Source organism: Crocuta crocuta, unplaced genomic scaffold (assembly GCF_008692635.1).
Source record: "Crocuta crocuta isolate KB4526 unplaced genomic scaffold, BGI_CrCroc_1.0 scaffold344, whole genome shotgun sequence".
Lineage (NCBI taxonomy): Eukaryota > Metazoa > Chordata > Mammalia > Carnivora > Hyaenidae > Crocuta > Crocuta crocuta.
The window spans coordinates 1,360,499-1,377,639 of NW_027533081.1; the positions used below are offsets into that span (position 1 = coordinate 1,360,499).

General features: G+C 48.9%; 1 protein-coding gene across 1 annotated transcript in view; it reads right to left on the reverse strand.

Moving 5' to 3' along the window:
- Positions 1-17,141, reverse strand: part of DGCR2 (DiGeorge syndrome critical region gene 2) — a 104,277-nt gene that overhangs the window by 26,280 nt on the left and 60,856 nt on the right. The window contains exons 4-7 of the mRNA XM_077745924.1: positions 15,381-15,508; positions 12,536-12,753; positions 10,530-10,606; positions 2,980-3,156 (exon numbers count right to left, since the gene is read on the reverse strand). Coding sequence (XP_077602050.1) covers positions 2,980-3,156; positions 10,530-10,606; positions 12,536-12,753; positions 15,381-15,508 — 600 coding nt within the window. The remainder of the gene's footprint in view (positions 1-2,979; positions 3,157-10,529; positions 10,607-12,535; positions 12,754-15,380; positions 15,509-17,141) is intronic.

Below are 17,141 nucleotides of genomic sequence, written 5' to 3' on the forward strand. Positions count from 1 at the left end.
CCTGGTTGGCTCAGTCAGTTAAGTGTCCGACTTTGGCTCAGGTCATGATCTCATGGTTCGTGGTTTTAAGCCCCGCATCCGGCTCTGTGCTGACAGCTCAGAGCCTGAAGCCTGCTTTGGATTCTGTGTCTCCCTCTCTCTCTACCCCTTCTCTGCTCTCTCTCTCTCAAAAATAAAACATTAAAAAACCCCAAACAGGTGAAAAATGCCATCAGTGGGCTTATAGGCAGACTTGACACAGCCAAGGAAAGAACCAGTAAAACATGTTAACAGAATTACTCAAACAGGGGCGCCTGGGTGGCTCAGTCAGTTAAGCATCTGACTTGATTTAGGCTTAGGTCACAATATCATGGTCGTGAGATCAAGCCCCACATTGGGCTCCTCACTGAGCATGGAGCTCACTTAAGATTCTCTCTCCCCTTCCCTATGCCCCTCTTTTTACCACTGATGCATGCATGCACTCTCTCTCTCTCAAAAAAAAAAAAAAAAAGAAAAAAGAATAGAAGAAAAGAAAAAAGGAAAACCCAAAACAGAAAAATAAAACAAAACAAATTATTCAAACTGAAAGACAAAAAGGAAATTAAAGAAATACTACAACTAAATGCAGTGCATGATTCTGGACTGGATCCTGGACCAGGAAAAAAAGTAGCTCTAAAGCATATTATTGAAACAATTGACAAAACGGTCATAACAAATTACAGATTACTGTAGCACCATACTCATGTTAAACGTCCCGATTTTGATAACTGTGCTGCAGTTATATAAGAGCGTGTCCTGGTTCTTATGAAACACAGTAATTATTTAGGCCTCGAGGGCACAATATCTTCAATTTACTCTCAAATGGTTCAGAAGAAATATGCAGAGAAAAAATGATAAGCAAATGTGGCAAAATACAAGTAATTGGTGACTCTATACAGGGGGTATATGAGAGAAAGTTCTTCATAGCATTCTCACAACTTTTTCCTAAGTCTGAAATTACAGTGGACCCTTGAACAATGCAGGGGTTAGGGACGCTGACCTCTGCATAGTTGAAAATCCATGTACAACTGTTGATTCCCCCAAAAAGAAAGTACTAATAGTCTACTGTCGACCCAAAGTCCCAGTGATGACACAATCAACTAATACCTATTTTGTATGTTATATGTACTAAATACTATATTCTTACAATAAACTGGAGAAAAGATAATGTTATTAAGAAAATCATAAAGAAAAGAAAATGCATTTACAATAGTGTTACTATATTTACTGAAATAAATCTACGTATAGTGGATTTAAAACCGTATTGTTCAAGGACCATCAACTGTGTATCTAAATACCAAATGACAAAATCACCCACCTCCCAGGCCCAGATGTCTTAAAGACTATGGCCTGCCAAATACTCAAGGACATGATCATTCCCAACTTGTGCAGACTGACTTAGAGACTGGTAAAAAAGAATGCTTCCGAATTCATTTCATAAATTGAATATAAATGTGATATAGAAACTAGTCAAGGAGAGCGCAGAAAAGGACTATAACAGGCCAAGCTCACTTCTTAAAGGAGTTTCAAAAATCCTAAATAATTATCAGCCACGCAAAACCAGCAACAGATACACAAAAACTCTGAGACGGTTTAACATCAGAGGATCTACCAATGTAAAAAAGTAAATGACAAATTAAATCATGTAATATAAACTAAACAGCAAAATAAATCAACAAAGAAGAAAAGCCACGTAATCCTAATAAATGCAGAAAACACATTTACATTTTAGGAATGTAGAAATTCCCGGCAAACTAGGAATAGAAGGGTACTTCCTTAACCTTGAAAAGGTATTTTGGCAATCTTACGGAAAGTACCACTTAACAATGAAACACTAAAAGCTTTCCCTTTTAGGTTGGGAGGATAAGAACGCTCACCATCAGCACTTCTCATCAACACTACACTAAAAACCTTAGCAAGTAACAGCAGGGGACAAAAGGTAAAGAAATAAAAAGTCAAAGATTTGAAAGAGGACATAAAAATGTCTAAATAGAAAATCTAGGAGAATACAACCACGTAAGAATTCTAATAATGGAGCTCAGAAAGTGGATCCTAAAATTGATGCAGAAGAAAAAAAGGTCAAGAATTGACAACATAAGGGGCAAAAAGCAAGACAGAGAAGCCCACCACCACCTAGGAGGATATATCCCAAAGCTCCTGTAAAGACAGCATGGTATCAACACGGGACTGACAAACAGCCAAGGGTCAGAATGGAGGTCCAGAAACAGGCTCAGAAATCTATGATGCCCTGACCTATACGAATTGGCAGGGAAGGGGATGATGGTCCATATTAATGGTGCTGAGGTCACTGGCTGCAACCCAGCCTGCCTCACATGCTGCCTCTGGATTCGATTCAGCCCTCCACCCACTGCAGAGGGGACTGGCGGGGAGCCTTGCCCTCGGCATGCACAACACATTGCAAATCCCTGAAGCTGGAGGAGACCTTGATATGGAATGTGGGTGAGTGATTGGGAAGAGGGACAGGGAAACACCACAGGCTGAGGTGGGGAGTGGCCCAGTTGTGAAGTGAGAAGTCTTGGAAAGGCCTAAGGAGAGTATGGGTAGGTGACCAAGGCAGTCAGAGACTCCAACACCCCTCTCCCAACACCACAAGACGTAGCATGTCCTCTGTCATCATTCTCATGTAATCTCCTAACAACAATGAGGTGTGGAGGGCAGGAATTATCACCTCTACCCTGGGAAAGAGAAAGGAGGGTTCACGGATATCAACCGCTGCCCAAATTCCTGCCCTCCCTCCACGGCACTTGTGCCCCTTCAGAGTGGGGTGTGAGCCAGGCAAGGAGCTCCTGCCGCCCCACTGAGACACAGGGGTCTGCCTCAGTGCACCATGATGTCGAAGTCTACTCAAGGTCGACGCCAAGGTCCAGAGATCAGACAGCCACATATTCATGAGAAACACTTCCTCACAGCTCACTAGGAGTACCGGATGAGGTGGCTTACTTCTTTTACAGAGAAATGAAGACTTCTCGTAGCAATTCTCTGCATGCCAGCTGTGCAGGTCTTGGTGGCGGAGGGTAGGGAAATGGAAGCACTGGAGTTGGGCACAGAACACGTTGTCACTTTCTGACATGGCCGAAGCGAAGATGGGGTCTGGGGGTAGGAACACCTCTGAGGAGCCTGTGGAAGAAATAACATAATGTCAGCCTACATGCCAATCACATGTGATACGTGTGGGGACCAATGCCCCCCCAACTGGACCATAGATCAAAGGGTTCGTGGGCCACCACGTGCTAGCTGCACTATGGTCAGGGCATTCGTTCATGACCTCCCCTAGATCCTATGAACACAGCTCTGGGCAACGTGAAGAGTAGAGTAATGGGCCAAGACATGGTGGATTAAAAAGCAGAAGTTCAGACGGACAAATAAACAGGAAGGAGGGGAAAGTCCTCTCTTATAACAGGGTATCAACTAGTAAAAGGAGGAGGACTCGAAAAGGCACTTATGACACAGGCCAGGAACACCCAGTTCAGGCAGAATTGTGGTTCTAATGCCCAACAGGGGCGGCAGCTGGCCATGTGAAATGGAAAGCACTGGCTCCCTGGGACACCCTCCCAGCTCCAGGGAGACCGTAACTCACCGAACTCCTGCCTTCCAAGCTAGGGATCGGGCAATCAGAAACCAGGCTGCCCTGGCAGCCCAGGGTGGGAGTGTGGGGGTGTTGGCAGAGGGGGCCATGAACCCCTAAGCCTCTCTTCTGCAATGCTCCAGGAAATGCAACTCTGGCCACACCTGGGGCACAGCAGAGCCAGCCCTAGAGCCCATTCTCTAGCTCAGAGAGCCCTCTGACACTGGACCACCAAGAGATTCCTTGAGGCTAACCCGGACGTGGGTCACTGGAGATCACCTCATTTTACTAAGATGGCAGTGCAGTTTGCCCTTTAGCAGAAATGAGGCATTCCCACGCATGCCTTTTCAATTCTACTTGCTCCCAAAACTAAGCGTGGAGGTTGGTTTTGAAGATCCAGCCAGTCTGAAGGCAGGGCTTCATCCCATGGACACTGGGAGCACAGTCCCCCAGCTCGCTGACAAGGGTGGGAAGATGGACTTTTGGGAAGCATGGTGGCACAGAAGCCCCATCCTCAGCTGACACCCCTGCTAGGGGATTCTGGGACCCCAGTGGTCAGACTCACAGGAGGGCCACAGACAGAGGGCGGGGGGGGGCAGGCTCTTTGGGGGGTCTTTCCACACCACTTCGAGAGCCTGCCTCCATTGCTAAGAGTGGGTGTTGCCTTGAGCACTGCTGTCTTTCCTCCAGGCCCCCTACTCCCCAACAAGGCCTCCTGTACCACTTCTGTGCCCTCTTCTCCTTCAGATGCCCTTCACTTGGGAAGTTGCCTCCATTCCTAAACACTGCTTTCCTGGGGCGCCTGGGTGGCTCAGTCAGTTAAGTCTGACTTCGGCTCAGGTCATGATCTCACAGTTTGTGAGACTGAGCCCCACGTCGGGCTCTGTGCTGAGAGCTCAGGCTGGAGCCTGCTTCACATTCTGTGTCCCATTCTCTCTCTGCCCCTCCACTGCTTGTGTTCTGTCTCTCTCTGCCTCTCAAAAAATAAATAAATAAATGTTTAAAAAACTTTTTAAATAAAAAATAAACTGTTTTCTTCACTATTTGGCTTCTGGTCTCATGGGCTGAAATGGAACAGGTTCATCTCATCCTTTATAAAAAAAACAAAAAACAAGTCTTTAGTCCTGAGTCTATTTGCCAGCCCAGAGCACAATTTCAGTGCATGACTGCAAAGCTCTCACCAAGGCCACCAATCACCTCTGAGGGTAAAGTCCTGGGACCTGGTCCCCACCTCCTATACTTCCCCCTGCTGCCTGGAACCTGCCAGAGCCAAGTTGAGAGTGGAGGATGGGGTGGGGTGAGGGTGACTCAGGCCCCCCAAGCCACCAGATGAAGGGCACAGGGAGGGCTGAATGGAGGGAGCTCCTCTCATCCGCTGGTGACCATGGGACCGCCTGGCCTCCTCACTCTGTGGTCAGAAGCCTGGTTTACCCCAAGATCATGGGGGGCTGCAGTTTCTTGAAACCAGTGACTAAAAAGACCATTTCCTCTTAGCCAAACTTTAGTTCCTTTCAAGCCTTCATTTTATTTACCCTCTCTATGGCTCTCATACTCCATTTTTAAAAAATGCTCCATCCTTTCTCTGCCAGGAACTAAATGTGGCTCATCTCCAAAACACTCAGTGTGGTCTTCAATTAGCATCTGCAGTGGGTTGAGGAACACCTCCCCCAAATTCATGGCTATCTGGGACCTCAGAATGTGACCTTATTTGGCTCTTGAGATGAAATCATCAGGAATTTGGGGTGGATCCTAAATCCAAGGACCAGTGTCTTTACAATAAGGGAGAAGACACAGAGGCACACGTGGGAAATGGCCATGGCAGATGGAGCAGAGCCCGGAGTGTGGCTGCCATAAGCCAAGGAACGCTGAGAACCAGTACATGCTGGCAAAGAAGCAAGGAGGGACTCTCCTGGAGCCTGTAGAGGGAGGGTGGCCCTGCTGACACCTTTATTTTGAACTTCCACTTCCAGAACTGTGGCAAAGTAAACTTGTGTTAAGCCAGAAATTCATGGTACTCTGTTTGGGGAGCCCACGACATCTAACACAGCCTCGTAATCATATCCTCCACTGATTTAACAAACACCCACAGGGCCCACCCCATAAACAGACAATCAGGGTACACTGGGCAACAGCCAAAGGGAGAGATCCTTGTCTTGCAGAGCTCATATCAGTGTGGGGGTATAAAGGCTGGAAACAGATGACTAACAAACTTAATGAGTAAAGTATACATTAAGTCGGAAGGTCACAGCTGCTATAGGAAAAAAGAAAGCTGGAACTTGGAGATGAAGGCCTCAGAGCAGTAACATGGGAGCAGAGAACAGAGGGGAGGGGTGACACAGCTTGCATTGGGCATCGGACGCCACTCACAGGGTCACTGCTTTGCTAGAAGGACTCAAGGACCCGGTCTGTGACAGGAGTGAGTCCCTAAAGTTGTACATGCTGAGACGGGGGATAATGAGGTCAAGATACCACACTGAGGATGTCTTAAGTAAGCAAGTCACACAACATGGGCACATCAAACCCACAGTATGCTTCCATTTTTATATTTTAAAATAAATATCACATATAAATAACCAGAAACTGAAATGATACTGCTAGCAGCAATGGCACTGGGGCCTTGTGGAGTGGCTTATGAGAAAATGGGGATGATTCCCTTCAAACAACACAGATTTGTTTTCAAATTTTGGTCACCAATGTTTTAAAAATGGTACCCCATGTTCTCTGGCAGGGGGCAGCTCTCAGCCTCCATGCAGGGCACCCCAGGGCCTGGGTGCTGCCTTAAGTGTCAGGATCTCAGAACCCTGGTGTGGAGCTCTGACTTCTGTGGAGACAGAAGTCAGATGCAGAGCCTCCCTCCTGGGGGAGACGCTGTGGGAAGAGGCCCCTCTCACAAGCAGAGCTCCAAATTTAAAATGCACCTGGGAGGGGTACCTGGGTGGCTTAGTTGGTTAAGGATCCAACTTCAGCTCAGGTCATGATTTTGTGATTTGTGAGTTCAAGCCCCATGTCAGGCTCAGTGCTGACAGCTCAGAGCCTGGAGCCTGCTTCAGATTCTGTGTCTCCCTCTCTCTCTCCCTGTTTGTGCTCTGTGTGTGTCTCTCTCTCAAAAATAAACATTAAACATTTTTAAAAATGCACCTGGGGAGTGGGATGGCTGCATACATGGGCAAAAAGTGTGTGTATATGGATAATACTCTGAGAGTACCACTATGCCAATACACAACGCACACTTTTAAAACAAAGAAAACGTTGGACGATATGTAAATGAAGTGAATGTTTTAAAAAATTTTTTTATTTATTTTGAGACAAAGAGTGTGAGCACACACGCAAGCAGTGGAGGGGTGGTGGTGGTGGTGGTGGGAATCCCAAGCAGGCTCCAAGCTATCAGCACAGAGCCCAACACAAGGCTCTATCGTGAGATAATGACCTGAGCCGAAATCAAGAATCAGATGTTTGGGGCGCCTGGGTGGCTCAGTCAGTTAAACGCCCGACACTTGATTTCAGCTCGGGTCATGATCTCACAGCTCATGAATTCAAGCCCCAAGATGGGCTCCATGCTGATGGTGCATAGCCTGCTTGGGATTCGGTCTCCCTTTCTCTCTGCCCATCCCCCCTGCTTTCTCTCTCTCTCTCTCTCTCTCAATAAATATATAAGCAAACAAAAAAAGGAAATCAATATCACAAAAAGAAAAAGAGTCGGATACTTAACCAACTGAGCCACCCAGGTGCCCCTGAAGTATTTTCAAATGTCTTCCCATGGTAACTTCCTACCACCATCTGCTTATATTCTTAGGCACAGTCTTTTCTTGGGAGTAAGTCTGCCATTGATGACAAAAGACTTAAATCTACTTCCCGCTGCCATTGTGATGAACCATCTCTGGGCCAACTGCTCAGGCCCCGCTGGATCCCCAGTTTGGAAGCAGGTGGCATCTGGCAAACAACTCCTTTCACAAGCAGAAGTGGGGGCTCTGCCACTGTCTTGTTTGCCAGGGGTGTGTTTTGCGCGTTCTCCTCAAAGTACAGTTTCTTAGCCCAAACCTTTTAAGATGCTTTTGGTATGGACACTTCCAAACAGACACAAAAGCAGAGGGAAGAGTACAATGAACCCCTCTGAAGCTCTGTCCTGGATCACGGCAGCTCACCCTCCAAGTTTGTCCACAGCACAACACAATGGTCATACCTCTGAACACCTGTGACTTAATCTCCACTACAAATCCAGACTCAGCTTCCCTAACTGTCCACCAAAGTTTGTATAACTCCCTTCACCATCTGGGATGCATCAGAATTCATTGTGGTACACTGAACTGGTGCAGCCACTCTGGAAAACAGTATGGAGGTTCCTCAAAAAATTAAAAATAGAACTACCCTACAACCCGGCAATTGCACTACTAGGTATTTATCCAAAGGATACAGGAGTGCTGTATCGAAGGGGCACATGCACCCCAATGTTTATAGCAGTACTATCAACAATAGCCAAAGTGTGGAAAGAGCCCAAATGTCTACCGATGGATGAATGGATAAAGATGAGGTACATATATACAATGGAATATTACTCAGCGATCAAAAAGAATGAAATCTTGGCATTTGCAACAACATGGATAGAACTATTATGCTAAATATTATGATACATGAAATTAGTCAGAGAAAGACAAATCTCATATGACTTCAATCATATGTGGAATTTAAGATAGAAAACAGATGAACATAAAGGAAGGGAGGCAAAAATAATATAAAAACAGGGAGGGAGACAAACCACAAGAGACTCTTTTTAAAAATTATTTTTTTAATGTTTGTTTATTTTTGAGAGAGGCAGAGTGTAGGCGGGGATGATGCAGAGAGAGAGGGAGACACAGAATCTGAAGCAGGTTCCAGGCTCTGAGCTGTCAGCACAGAGCCCAAAGTGGGGCTCAAACTCACACGTGGTGAGATCATGACCTGAGCCAAAGTTGGACATTAACCAACTGAGCCACCCAGGCGCCACCCACAAGAGATCCTTAAATACAGAGAACAAACTGAGGGTTGCTGGCAGGTGTTGGGTTGGGGGAAGAGCTAAAGGGGTGAGGGGCATTGAGGAGGACACTTGCTGGGATGAACACTGGTTGGTATATGTAAGTGATGAACCACTAAATTCAATTCCTAAAATCATTATTATACTATACGTTAAGTAACTTGGATGTAAATTAAAAAAAAAAAGAATTCATGTACTACATTTGGATTTATGTTTTTTTTTCTTTTTTTAACTTCTTTGAACCCAGAACAAATGATGTTGAGCAGCATCAAGTATCTGGGCCAGCTATCTTATAGTAGAGAAATCTTTTTTTAGCCACATATTCATTGTGTGGCTACTACTTAAATCCAGAACAGACCTGCTGGGTCCACTTACAGCAGGCACAAGTGGCCAATAACATGTTGCACCCATGCAGAGCTGCTGGACATCGGAGCCACAGCACTGTCCATGTGGGCACCTCACTCTTGCCTCGGGTCCCTCGCACACTGAGCCACTGCTGCCAACGTAAAGACACTTGTTTTTTCTAAATTTCAGGCTTGCTCTCTAAATGCCCCAGTGAAGACATGGAGACAAGCGTGGCCACAAGGGCCTACTTAGGGCCTCTGTCATTCTCATGCCAGGGATGAGATGAGGGTCCCATGGCCTCCAGCTCAGAACATGCTATCATGCTATGCAGACTCATGTCTCCACTTTTTAACCACTAATGTCAAGAAGATAGCGGTGTCCAGGAGTGTCTATACTGTCCTGAAAGCCAGTGCCCTCTGCTGGGGCCAGGGAAGTGGGCCTTCACCTAGGATTCATCTCCAACGGCTATGATTAGGGCAATGAGGAGCTACTAGATTTATCCACTGCAAGGCACATGGTGACTCTCTGGCCTGTCAACTACTCTGGTGGGAGATCTAAACATTACACTCACAAACTCTGGGAATGCAAATGTGGGACATGCTTACAGTAGGCTATTTTGGAGGATACAAGAATGGGGTGACTTCCCTAGTAGGAGAAAAGGCTGGTAGGTGAGGCCCCTCTGCTGGGGCCTCTGCACTTACCATCTCTGCTCCCTGCCCATTACCAGCTACCAGGCTCAGCACCCCTGTCCCGAGGGACCCTGCTTCTCTCTGGGCAACTGCTACTCCCCAGCTGCCTGGGGCTTTTGAACACTGACCCTGTCTGTGCCTTCACCAATCATTCTATGTAGACACAGCCAGTCACCTGCCACATGGCCACTCATGCTGTGAAACAGGTAGGCTCTGAGTTCAAAGCCCCTTGAGACTCCACAGTGAGGTGGACAGTGTGAGATGTGTGTAGTCTGTGAAGAGGCCATAGCCAGGGCCTGGGAGAAACGTGCCAGTGCCAGGGCAATAGGGCAGGAGGGGAGGGACAGGCAGGGGGTAGGGCTCAGTTGCCCATAGCAGACATGCTTCCCTTGACATTATGTTGGTGTTTTCAAGCAGCTCAGCATAAAATTCTTAAAGCAACACACACACATACACACACACACACTCTCTCTCTCTCTATTTTAATTCCATCTCCCTGACAGCTTTCCTTCCAGTTTGGATTCTACTTCTGGATGTCTCTATCTTATAGGCTTATCCCTCCCTCTGGCCCACGTCAGCTATCCACTCTGTACATTCATTCTTATATCCCAATTACAGACCTTAACTTAAAGAGAAAATGGACAGTCTAGAAATCTGGAGAAGGCTCCAGCCCCCTGAAGGGTCTTGGGGTACCTGCGCAACACCACAGTGTTCCCTGCAATCCAGGGCCCGCTCCTCTCCATGAGCCCTGCACCAGGCACTTGTACAGGCCAGGCACTGCTGGGGAGAGAATGGGGAGCCCCCAACAATACCCTCTAGTCAGGATGATGCGCCCACCCCAATTCAAACCCAACAACTCTTCTGAAAGACCAGAAAGACTTACCCTTGAACGCTACCTCCCAGCGGCCTTCTAAGGAGCGGTTCCGGCTGGTGATGACATACTGGTAGCCAACCCACAACCTGCAGGAGGGCAGAAAGGCAGAGGGCAGAAAGGCAGGGGACCTCAGGACAGCGGGGACACAGCCACGGACGGTGTGTGAGTGTGGGCATCTTACAGTTATATTGACCTTTAAAATACCAAGCTTCTGGGGCACCTGCATGGCTCAGTTGGTTAAGCATCTGACTTCGGCTCAGGTCATGATCTCACGGTTTGTGAGTTCGAGCCCGCATCAGGCTCTCTGCTGTCATCGCAGAGTCTGCTTCAGTTCCTCTGGCCCCCCTCTCTTTCCACCCCACACTCATTCTTGTTCTCTCTCAAAATAGCTTAAAAAAACCACCAAACTTCTAAAGCATTAATGATTTTTTCAAGTTTTGAAGCTTAATTACAATATAATGAACTAAAATTCTAAACAATAATTTCATAGGTCAGAAAAAGCTGTATCTTGGGTAACTCCTGCCAAGACTATTCTTATTGGCTGATCCAATAAAGTTTTCACATTCTGAGCAAGACCAATCTTATTCGTGGTGTATATACAGCCTTATGAATACAACTCTGTGAATATACTAAAACCACAGAATGGTACATTCTAAAGGGGCGAATTTTATAGTATGAATTACATCTGAATAAAACACAAGCCCTTATGAGTCTGCACTGCAGCATTGGGTACAACCGTGCTCACGGTCTCCCACTTGGTCTCTGCTCAGAGCCAGCTCGTCCCAGACCTGTGGTGTGCTCCCGAGCATGCACGTCACAGCACCGAGGGGGCTGTGCACATGCACCTGGCCGACTGCCACAACCACCTGCTGAGTGTGTGCCTCTCACCGCAGCCTTCCAGCCCCAGTCCTGGGGATGCCTATCAGCAGGCCCAATGCCACCATGGGAGGCCTGGCTTGAGGCCACTCTTGTCCCTTCAGCCTACTGCCACGCACACGCCGCCCTGGGGAGATGGGGAGCTTCTCTACCCAGTGGGTGGAGCCCTCTCACTTCTCCATGGACTCACAATCACCCTGTGATCTAGAAGTTATTTTTCTCGTTTTGTAACTGTAGAAGGAAAATGGTAAGTGGTCTCATGATTTGTCACAGTGCAGAACAGTGGAGGCCAAACCCAGTCAAGGTGTTGAAATGAAGGTTCGCTCTCTACTTGCTATGGTCATTGTGCTCTGTGGCATCCCTGGGAGGGAGCACTGGCCATCTGGCCACACCTATAATCCGTTCCCTGATCCCCCAGCAGCGTGGAAGGGGCAGTATGATGCCAACTCCAGGGGAAGAACACCACAGCCCTTGGCATACATCTGCCCTCCAACAAACCCCCTAAACTCTGGGCCTGGGAAATGCTGCCAGTTGGCTACAATTTCCACACTTTATGCAATGTCACAGAGCCTCAGGGACAAGAGCCAGGTTCTGGTGCTAGACAGCCTGGGCTGGAACCCAGGCACGCCCCAGCTAAAGTGAACCTGCAGTCCTGTGTGCACCCCCCTGGGCCTGTCTTCTTACCCACTGGCCTCCTGTGGTTTCTGGGAAGACCGAACAAGGGCACCATGGAAAGCACTGAGCACAGGGCCTGGCAGTGCTTTCTTGGATCCTTCCAAGATCCCTGCCCACTTGTGTGCCCCTCAGGCCAGGCTCATGAAGTCCATCAAAGAGCTCCTCCCGACACAGCTGCAGCTGAACCCACAGATGGGAGCCAATGAAAGGAGCTGGCCCGAGGTGACATAATGTGGCAGCCCATCCCCGCACCTCTGAGAGCTCCCAGCATTCCCCTGATGGCCACTCTAACCCCTGGATCTCTATCTGTTTCCAGTGGGCAGGGGTGCTCTTCTCCAAAAATGCCAGCTGCCAGAAAAGCCTGAGCAGTGTTATAGGTGGCCAGAAACCATGTCCTTGGTGGGCATCCTGCTTGCTGGGCAACGGCCTGACTTTTGGCCCTGGGTCCCCAGCTTAGGACTTACTTGTGCTGGTCCTGCCAAGCGAAGCTCCGCTCTGGCTGGTCCCATTCCTGGGCCAGGACGAAGCGCAGCTCCTGGTCGGTGGAGAAGGTGGCGAGGGAGCCGTTCACGCGCTGGCAGGTCTGCGCAGCATCCCAGTAGTTCTCTCCACTCAGGTAGACCCGGTAGCAGCTGGCCGTGCCTTCATAGTGGTGCCATCCTGTCGGGCACTTCCCTAGGAAACATGAAGGGCGGGAGGGGAGTTGTCCCCTAAATTAGGATCCTCACTCCGAAATGCCATTAGACATGCTGCATCTGAGCAAAAGTCAGAAATCACCCCAGAAAAAAAAAAACAGAGAAACTGAGGCTCAAGAGACAAGCTCTGCCCATAAGACTACACATGCTGTGAAATGCAAGTTTCTCTAAGACCCAGATGCAGCCTGAGGCACAAGCATATTCAGGGGCTCATCTCATTTCTGTAAGGCCCTTGATTTCCTTGGCAGTAAGGACTGGCCGCTGAATGCATTTTGGTAAAGTGGATTTCATTCTCAGAGATGAAGTCTGGTTGATGAGACGGCAGGTCTCTCCAGGCCAGCTCACTGAAAGGCCTGGTGCGAGGCAGCAGAAAGGCTTCGGGCCCACACCACCCTCACTGACCCAACACTTGGCTCTCTGGCTACTCTGCCAGCAGGGGCACTGCTTCCCGAGCCCACTCCTCAGCTTTCCTGTCCTCTTCACGTGAGTACCTGCCAGCACTCCCCTAAAACACAAGTTCAGGGGATCAGAGCCAGGAGTGCCACTGGGGTAACGGGACCAGCCCCTGCCTCCTACAGGTGAGAAAAAGAGGCCCAGGTGGTCCTACAGCAGGCAGAAGCGGAGTAGTCAGTCAGAGCCAGCATCTCCCTGAGGCAGGCCAGCCCAGATGACCCACCCCCCAGGCGAGGAAGACTCCCTGTATGGCTGGCCTTGGATAAGACCTATGACCTCCAAATGCTGGAGTACCCCCCTCATAAGTGCACACTGATGAAGAGTAATAATCTGTAACAAAGACAGTTGTTGGGGCACCTGGGTGGCTCAGCTGGTTAAGTGTTCAACTCTTGATTTTCGCTCAGGTCATGGTCTGTGGCTCGTGAGATTCAATCCTCGCATCAGGCTTTGCGTTGACAATACAGAGCCTGCTTGGGACCCTCTCTCTCCCTCTCTCTCAGGCCCTCCCTGTCTCTCTCTGCGTCTCTCTTTGTCTCTAAATAAATAAATAAACTTAAAAAAAAACATATACACAAAAAAAGCCAGTTGTTAACAAAATGCAACTTTTTAATGCACCTACATCCTGTGGAGCTAGTAAGACGTGCGACAGATAGATGCTCCTGTTTTTATTATTTAGAGCATGTATGTGTAACTTATTAACAAAGGTACAGAGATTACATGAGAGGAAATGGCGGCTCTGGCCTGTAGCCAGGGAGGCCTGCCACAGCACTGCTGCATGGCAGGGGACAGTGCCACCTGCCCGCTGGGGAGGGCCTGCTCACATACCGAGGAGTGCGCAGGAGGGCCCTTCAGTGTAGACTAGGAGCCAACCCTGAGATCATCTCTGCCTGGAAGGTGTACAGTGGGCGCAGCATGTGCCTCCTGTGTGGTGTGGGCTTGAGGGGCAACAGGATCACCAGTGTTCCTAAGCCCTGACATGTGACGTGTCCCACCTGCCACACTCCCTCCAAGTGGGTTCTGCCTCGCTCTCAGGCTAGAGGTGGGAACACCTCAATGTGGCGACACCGAGCTGTGCACAGGTCAAGCACCTCGTCTGGCAAGCAGTAAGGCAGGCCCCTATCCTGGGCTCCTCACCCACCACCTTGGGATGCATCCGGAGGAAACGCTCTAGGGAGAGAAGCCAGTGGCTGGAGGCAATGGATGGAGGGAACATTAGTTTTTACTGGCTCATCTTTTTTTAATCACTTGAAATTTGTGGAATTATTATCTCAATAGAAGTATTACCTTTTCAAAAGAAAACAAGTAAGCAATGAAAAGGGCGAGCATGAGATAGAGTCAGGGTTCCACAGGGCTGAGTCCTGGCACTGCCCCCGTTGGTTGTGTGACCTTGGATGGGCTGACCTCTCAGAGCCTTGGTTTCTTCACTTGCCAAGCTTTCTCAACGCCCCTTCAACCACGAGAATTCCTGCAGTTCACAGCTATTATGGATCAAGGCCGGGTACAATATCATGGCTTATGGGATAGCTGAACCCCGCCCCCAGCTCATTCAGTTCCTGTCAGACAGAACCAAGACACTGCACGGGGGCTGGGCTCTGAGGGGCTCCCCAGCACGGAGTGTCTGTGCGCTGAGTATTAACACGGCCAACCACAGTGGACACATCACATGTGAGTTCCTCCTGTCCTGGCGTGTCATACCTACACATGTCTTTACACCTGTTTAGGAGGGGGGTTTTCGGTGTGGTTTTTCTTTCAACCTTCTTTAATCTTATAATGCTCCTTTAAAATCTTAATGTTATAGGGAGTTCATTAAATAACTAGTCCTTTCCAAAATGCTTTAACAACAGAGGTAGAGCCTTCCTACCCCATCAGCTGGACCTCATCTCTTAGAGCCTGTTTCTCCATCTACCAAAGGGCTACTGGCTTGTGGAAACAAGCAGCCTAGTTCCAGAGCCTGGGTTTGCGTCATGGCTTCACCACTCAGGGGCTGGGTCACTGTATGGCCTCAGTCATCAAAGGAGGTTGATGCCCCCTGACCACCCTGAAGGGCCATTTTAGGAGGCACACCCCTCATCCAGCCGAGTGGCCCTAGGACAGCCAGGGGCCGCAAGGGGCCGTACAGGGCAGTAAGGCTGAGGTCCCAGACAGGGCAGGTCTGCAACTTACTGCTGAAGCGCACAGGCTGTGCCACGTTCACCGCGTGGAAGTGCTTGGGGTCGCTGCCTCGGGCCCGGCCCGGCCGCGGATCCATAGCCTCCTTCCCATGGTAAGGACGCGACTCCCCGGTCACTTCTGAAAGTAAGAAGAGAAACGAGCTGTAAGCACTGCTCACGTAGCAGTGGGGCACACAGCTGCAAGTGGCTCTCTGTGGCCAGGGCCAAGTTAAAGCCCGGCGTAGTCAGCCTACTCAGGGCTGGGAAAACCAGGTTGGGGGGTAGGGGGGAAAGGCAGCACATATTCCAGTTATTCACTTGTTCATTTAAAAACCTATGAAACCTTGCTGCTCAGGCCCAATGGGTCACATACACTTCTTACTGAAACTATGCTTCATTTTGTTATTACTATTATGAAATGAAATCTCTCCTTTCTTCCATTTTCTAACAGGCTACTGCTAGCACTGCACAGGGTCAGTGATCCTCCTGAAAATACCTCAGTAGCTCCAGTTCCATGCGGGGGCTCTCCAGAGCCCAGGCTACCCCTTCCACCCCAACGGCCTGGGAGCCTCTCATTAGTATGCAGGGGGAGCCACTGTGTGACACCCTCCTTTGCACTACTTGCACTGGGTCTGAGTCGCAAGGTTTCATAGATTTCATAGACGTCTGTGCACCTGTTTGTTGGTGCCTCTCACAGCCTCAAGGCCAGGACCTTCCATATTCCTGCCTGGCTCCTGGCCGCCTGGCACAGGCCCTGGTGTGCAGCTGGCCTCAAGCGCAGCTGGAAGTGTGAAGAGGAAGCTGGGGATCAGGAAGAATTCTAGTTTTATGGACCATGGTCTAATAGCAATTCACATTATCGGTGAATGTGCTTCCACAGTCTCTAACAGTGGGGTGGGGGGTGGTCCTCCAACCCAGAGAGCACCACTCTCCCCCCTCGTCAAGGTGCGGGGTGATGCAGAGACAGGAGGCAATGTACCCGAGGCACAGAATGGGAGAGAGCCAGAGGCAACATCTGACCTGGGCCAACTTCCTCCCCACCCTGCCTGCATGGGGGCATCTTGGTGCACGGTGAGGACACCTGGTACAAAGTCAGGACAGACAGCGTCAAACTTGGGTCTGCACGGCTGCATGCAGAATGAGGCCTGCTCTGCTTCCAGATGGCCTGAGGCAAAGGATGTAGGAGACGTGGGTGTGGCGTGGCTGGTGGCCTCCCACAAACCCACCTTCCCTGACTCCATGGTGCCCCATTTGACTGAAGCTTCTCCAGCTATCTGGTTTTGCTCATTCCACAGACCCTGACGTTGTTTTCACAAACAAACTGTATTTTTTCTCATCAGAAAATAACAATCCATGTGAAATAATTAAGAAATGCAGAAGTCTGAGAAGCCAAAATACATAAACTGTTACATAACTGTCTGCTGCCCTTCCAGTCTTTTCTTTCTACATAAATCCCTAAAAATATTGGGATCACATCACTCTATCTTATGATTTGCTTTGTAAGCTTAAGACTATAAATAGCTTTCCATATTCTGAAATGTGCTTAAGAACATCACCTTTAATGGCTGTACAGTATTCTGTGAATGGATTTAATTATCATAATACACTCTGGTTTGAAGCTCAGGTTGTTTGTAGTTTTTCATTACCCTACAAAAAGCTGCACAGAACCACCTGTACAAGTCTGTGTGTGTGCTCCTCCTCACTTCCTTCTGAGACCCTGGGTAAGTCACGAGCCCTAGCAGCTCTGGTTCCTTCCCCACTCATTCAGTATG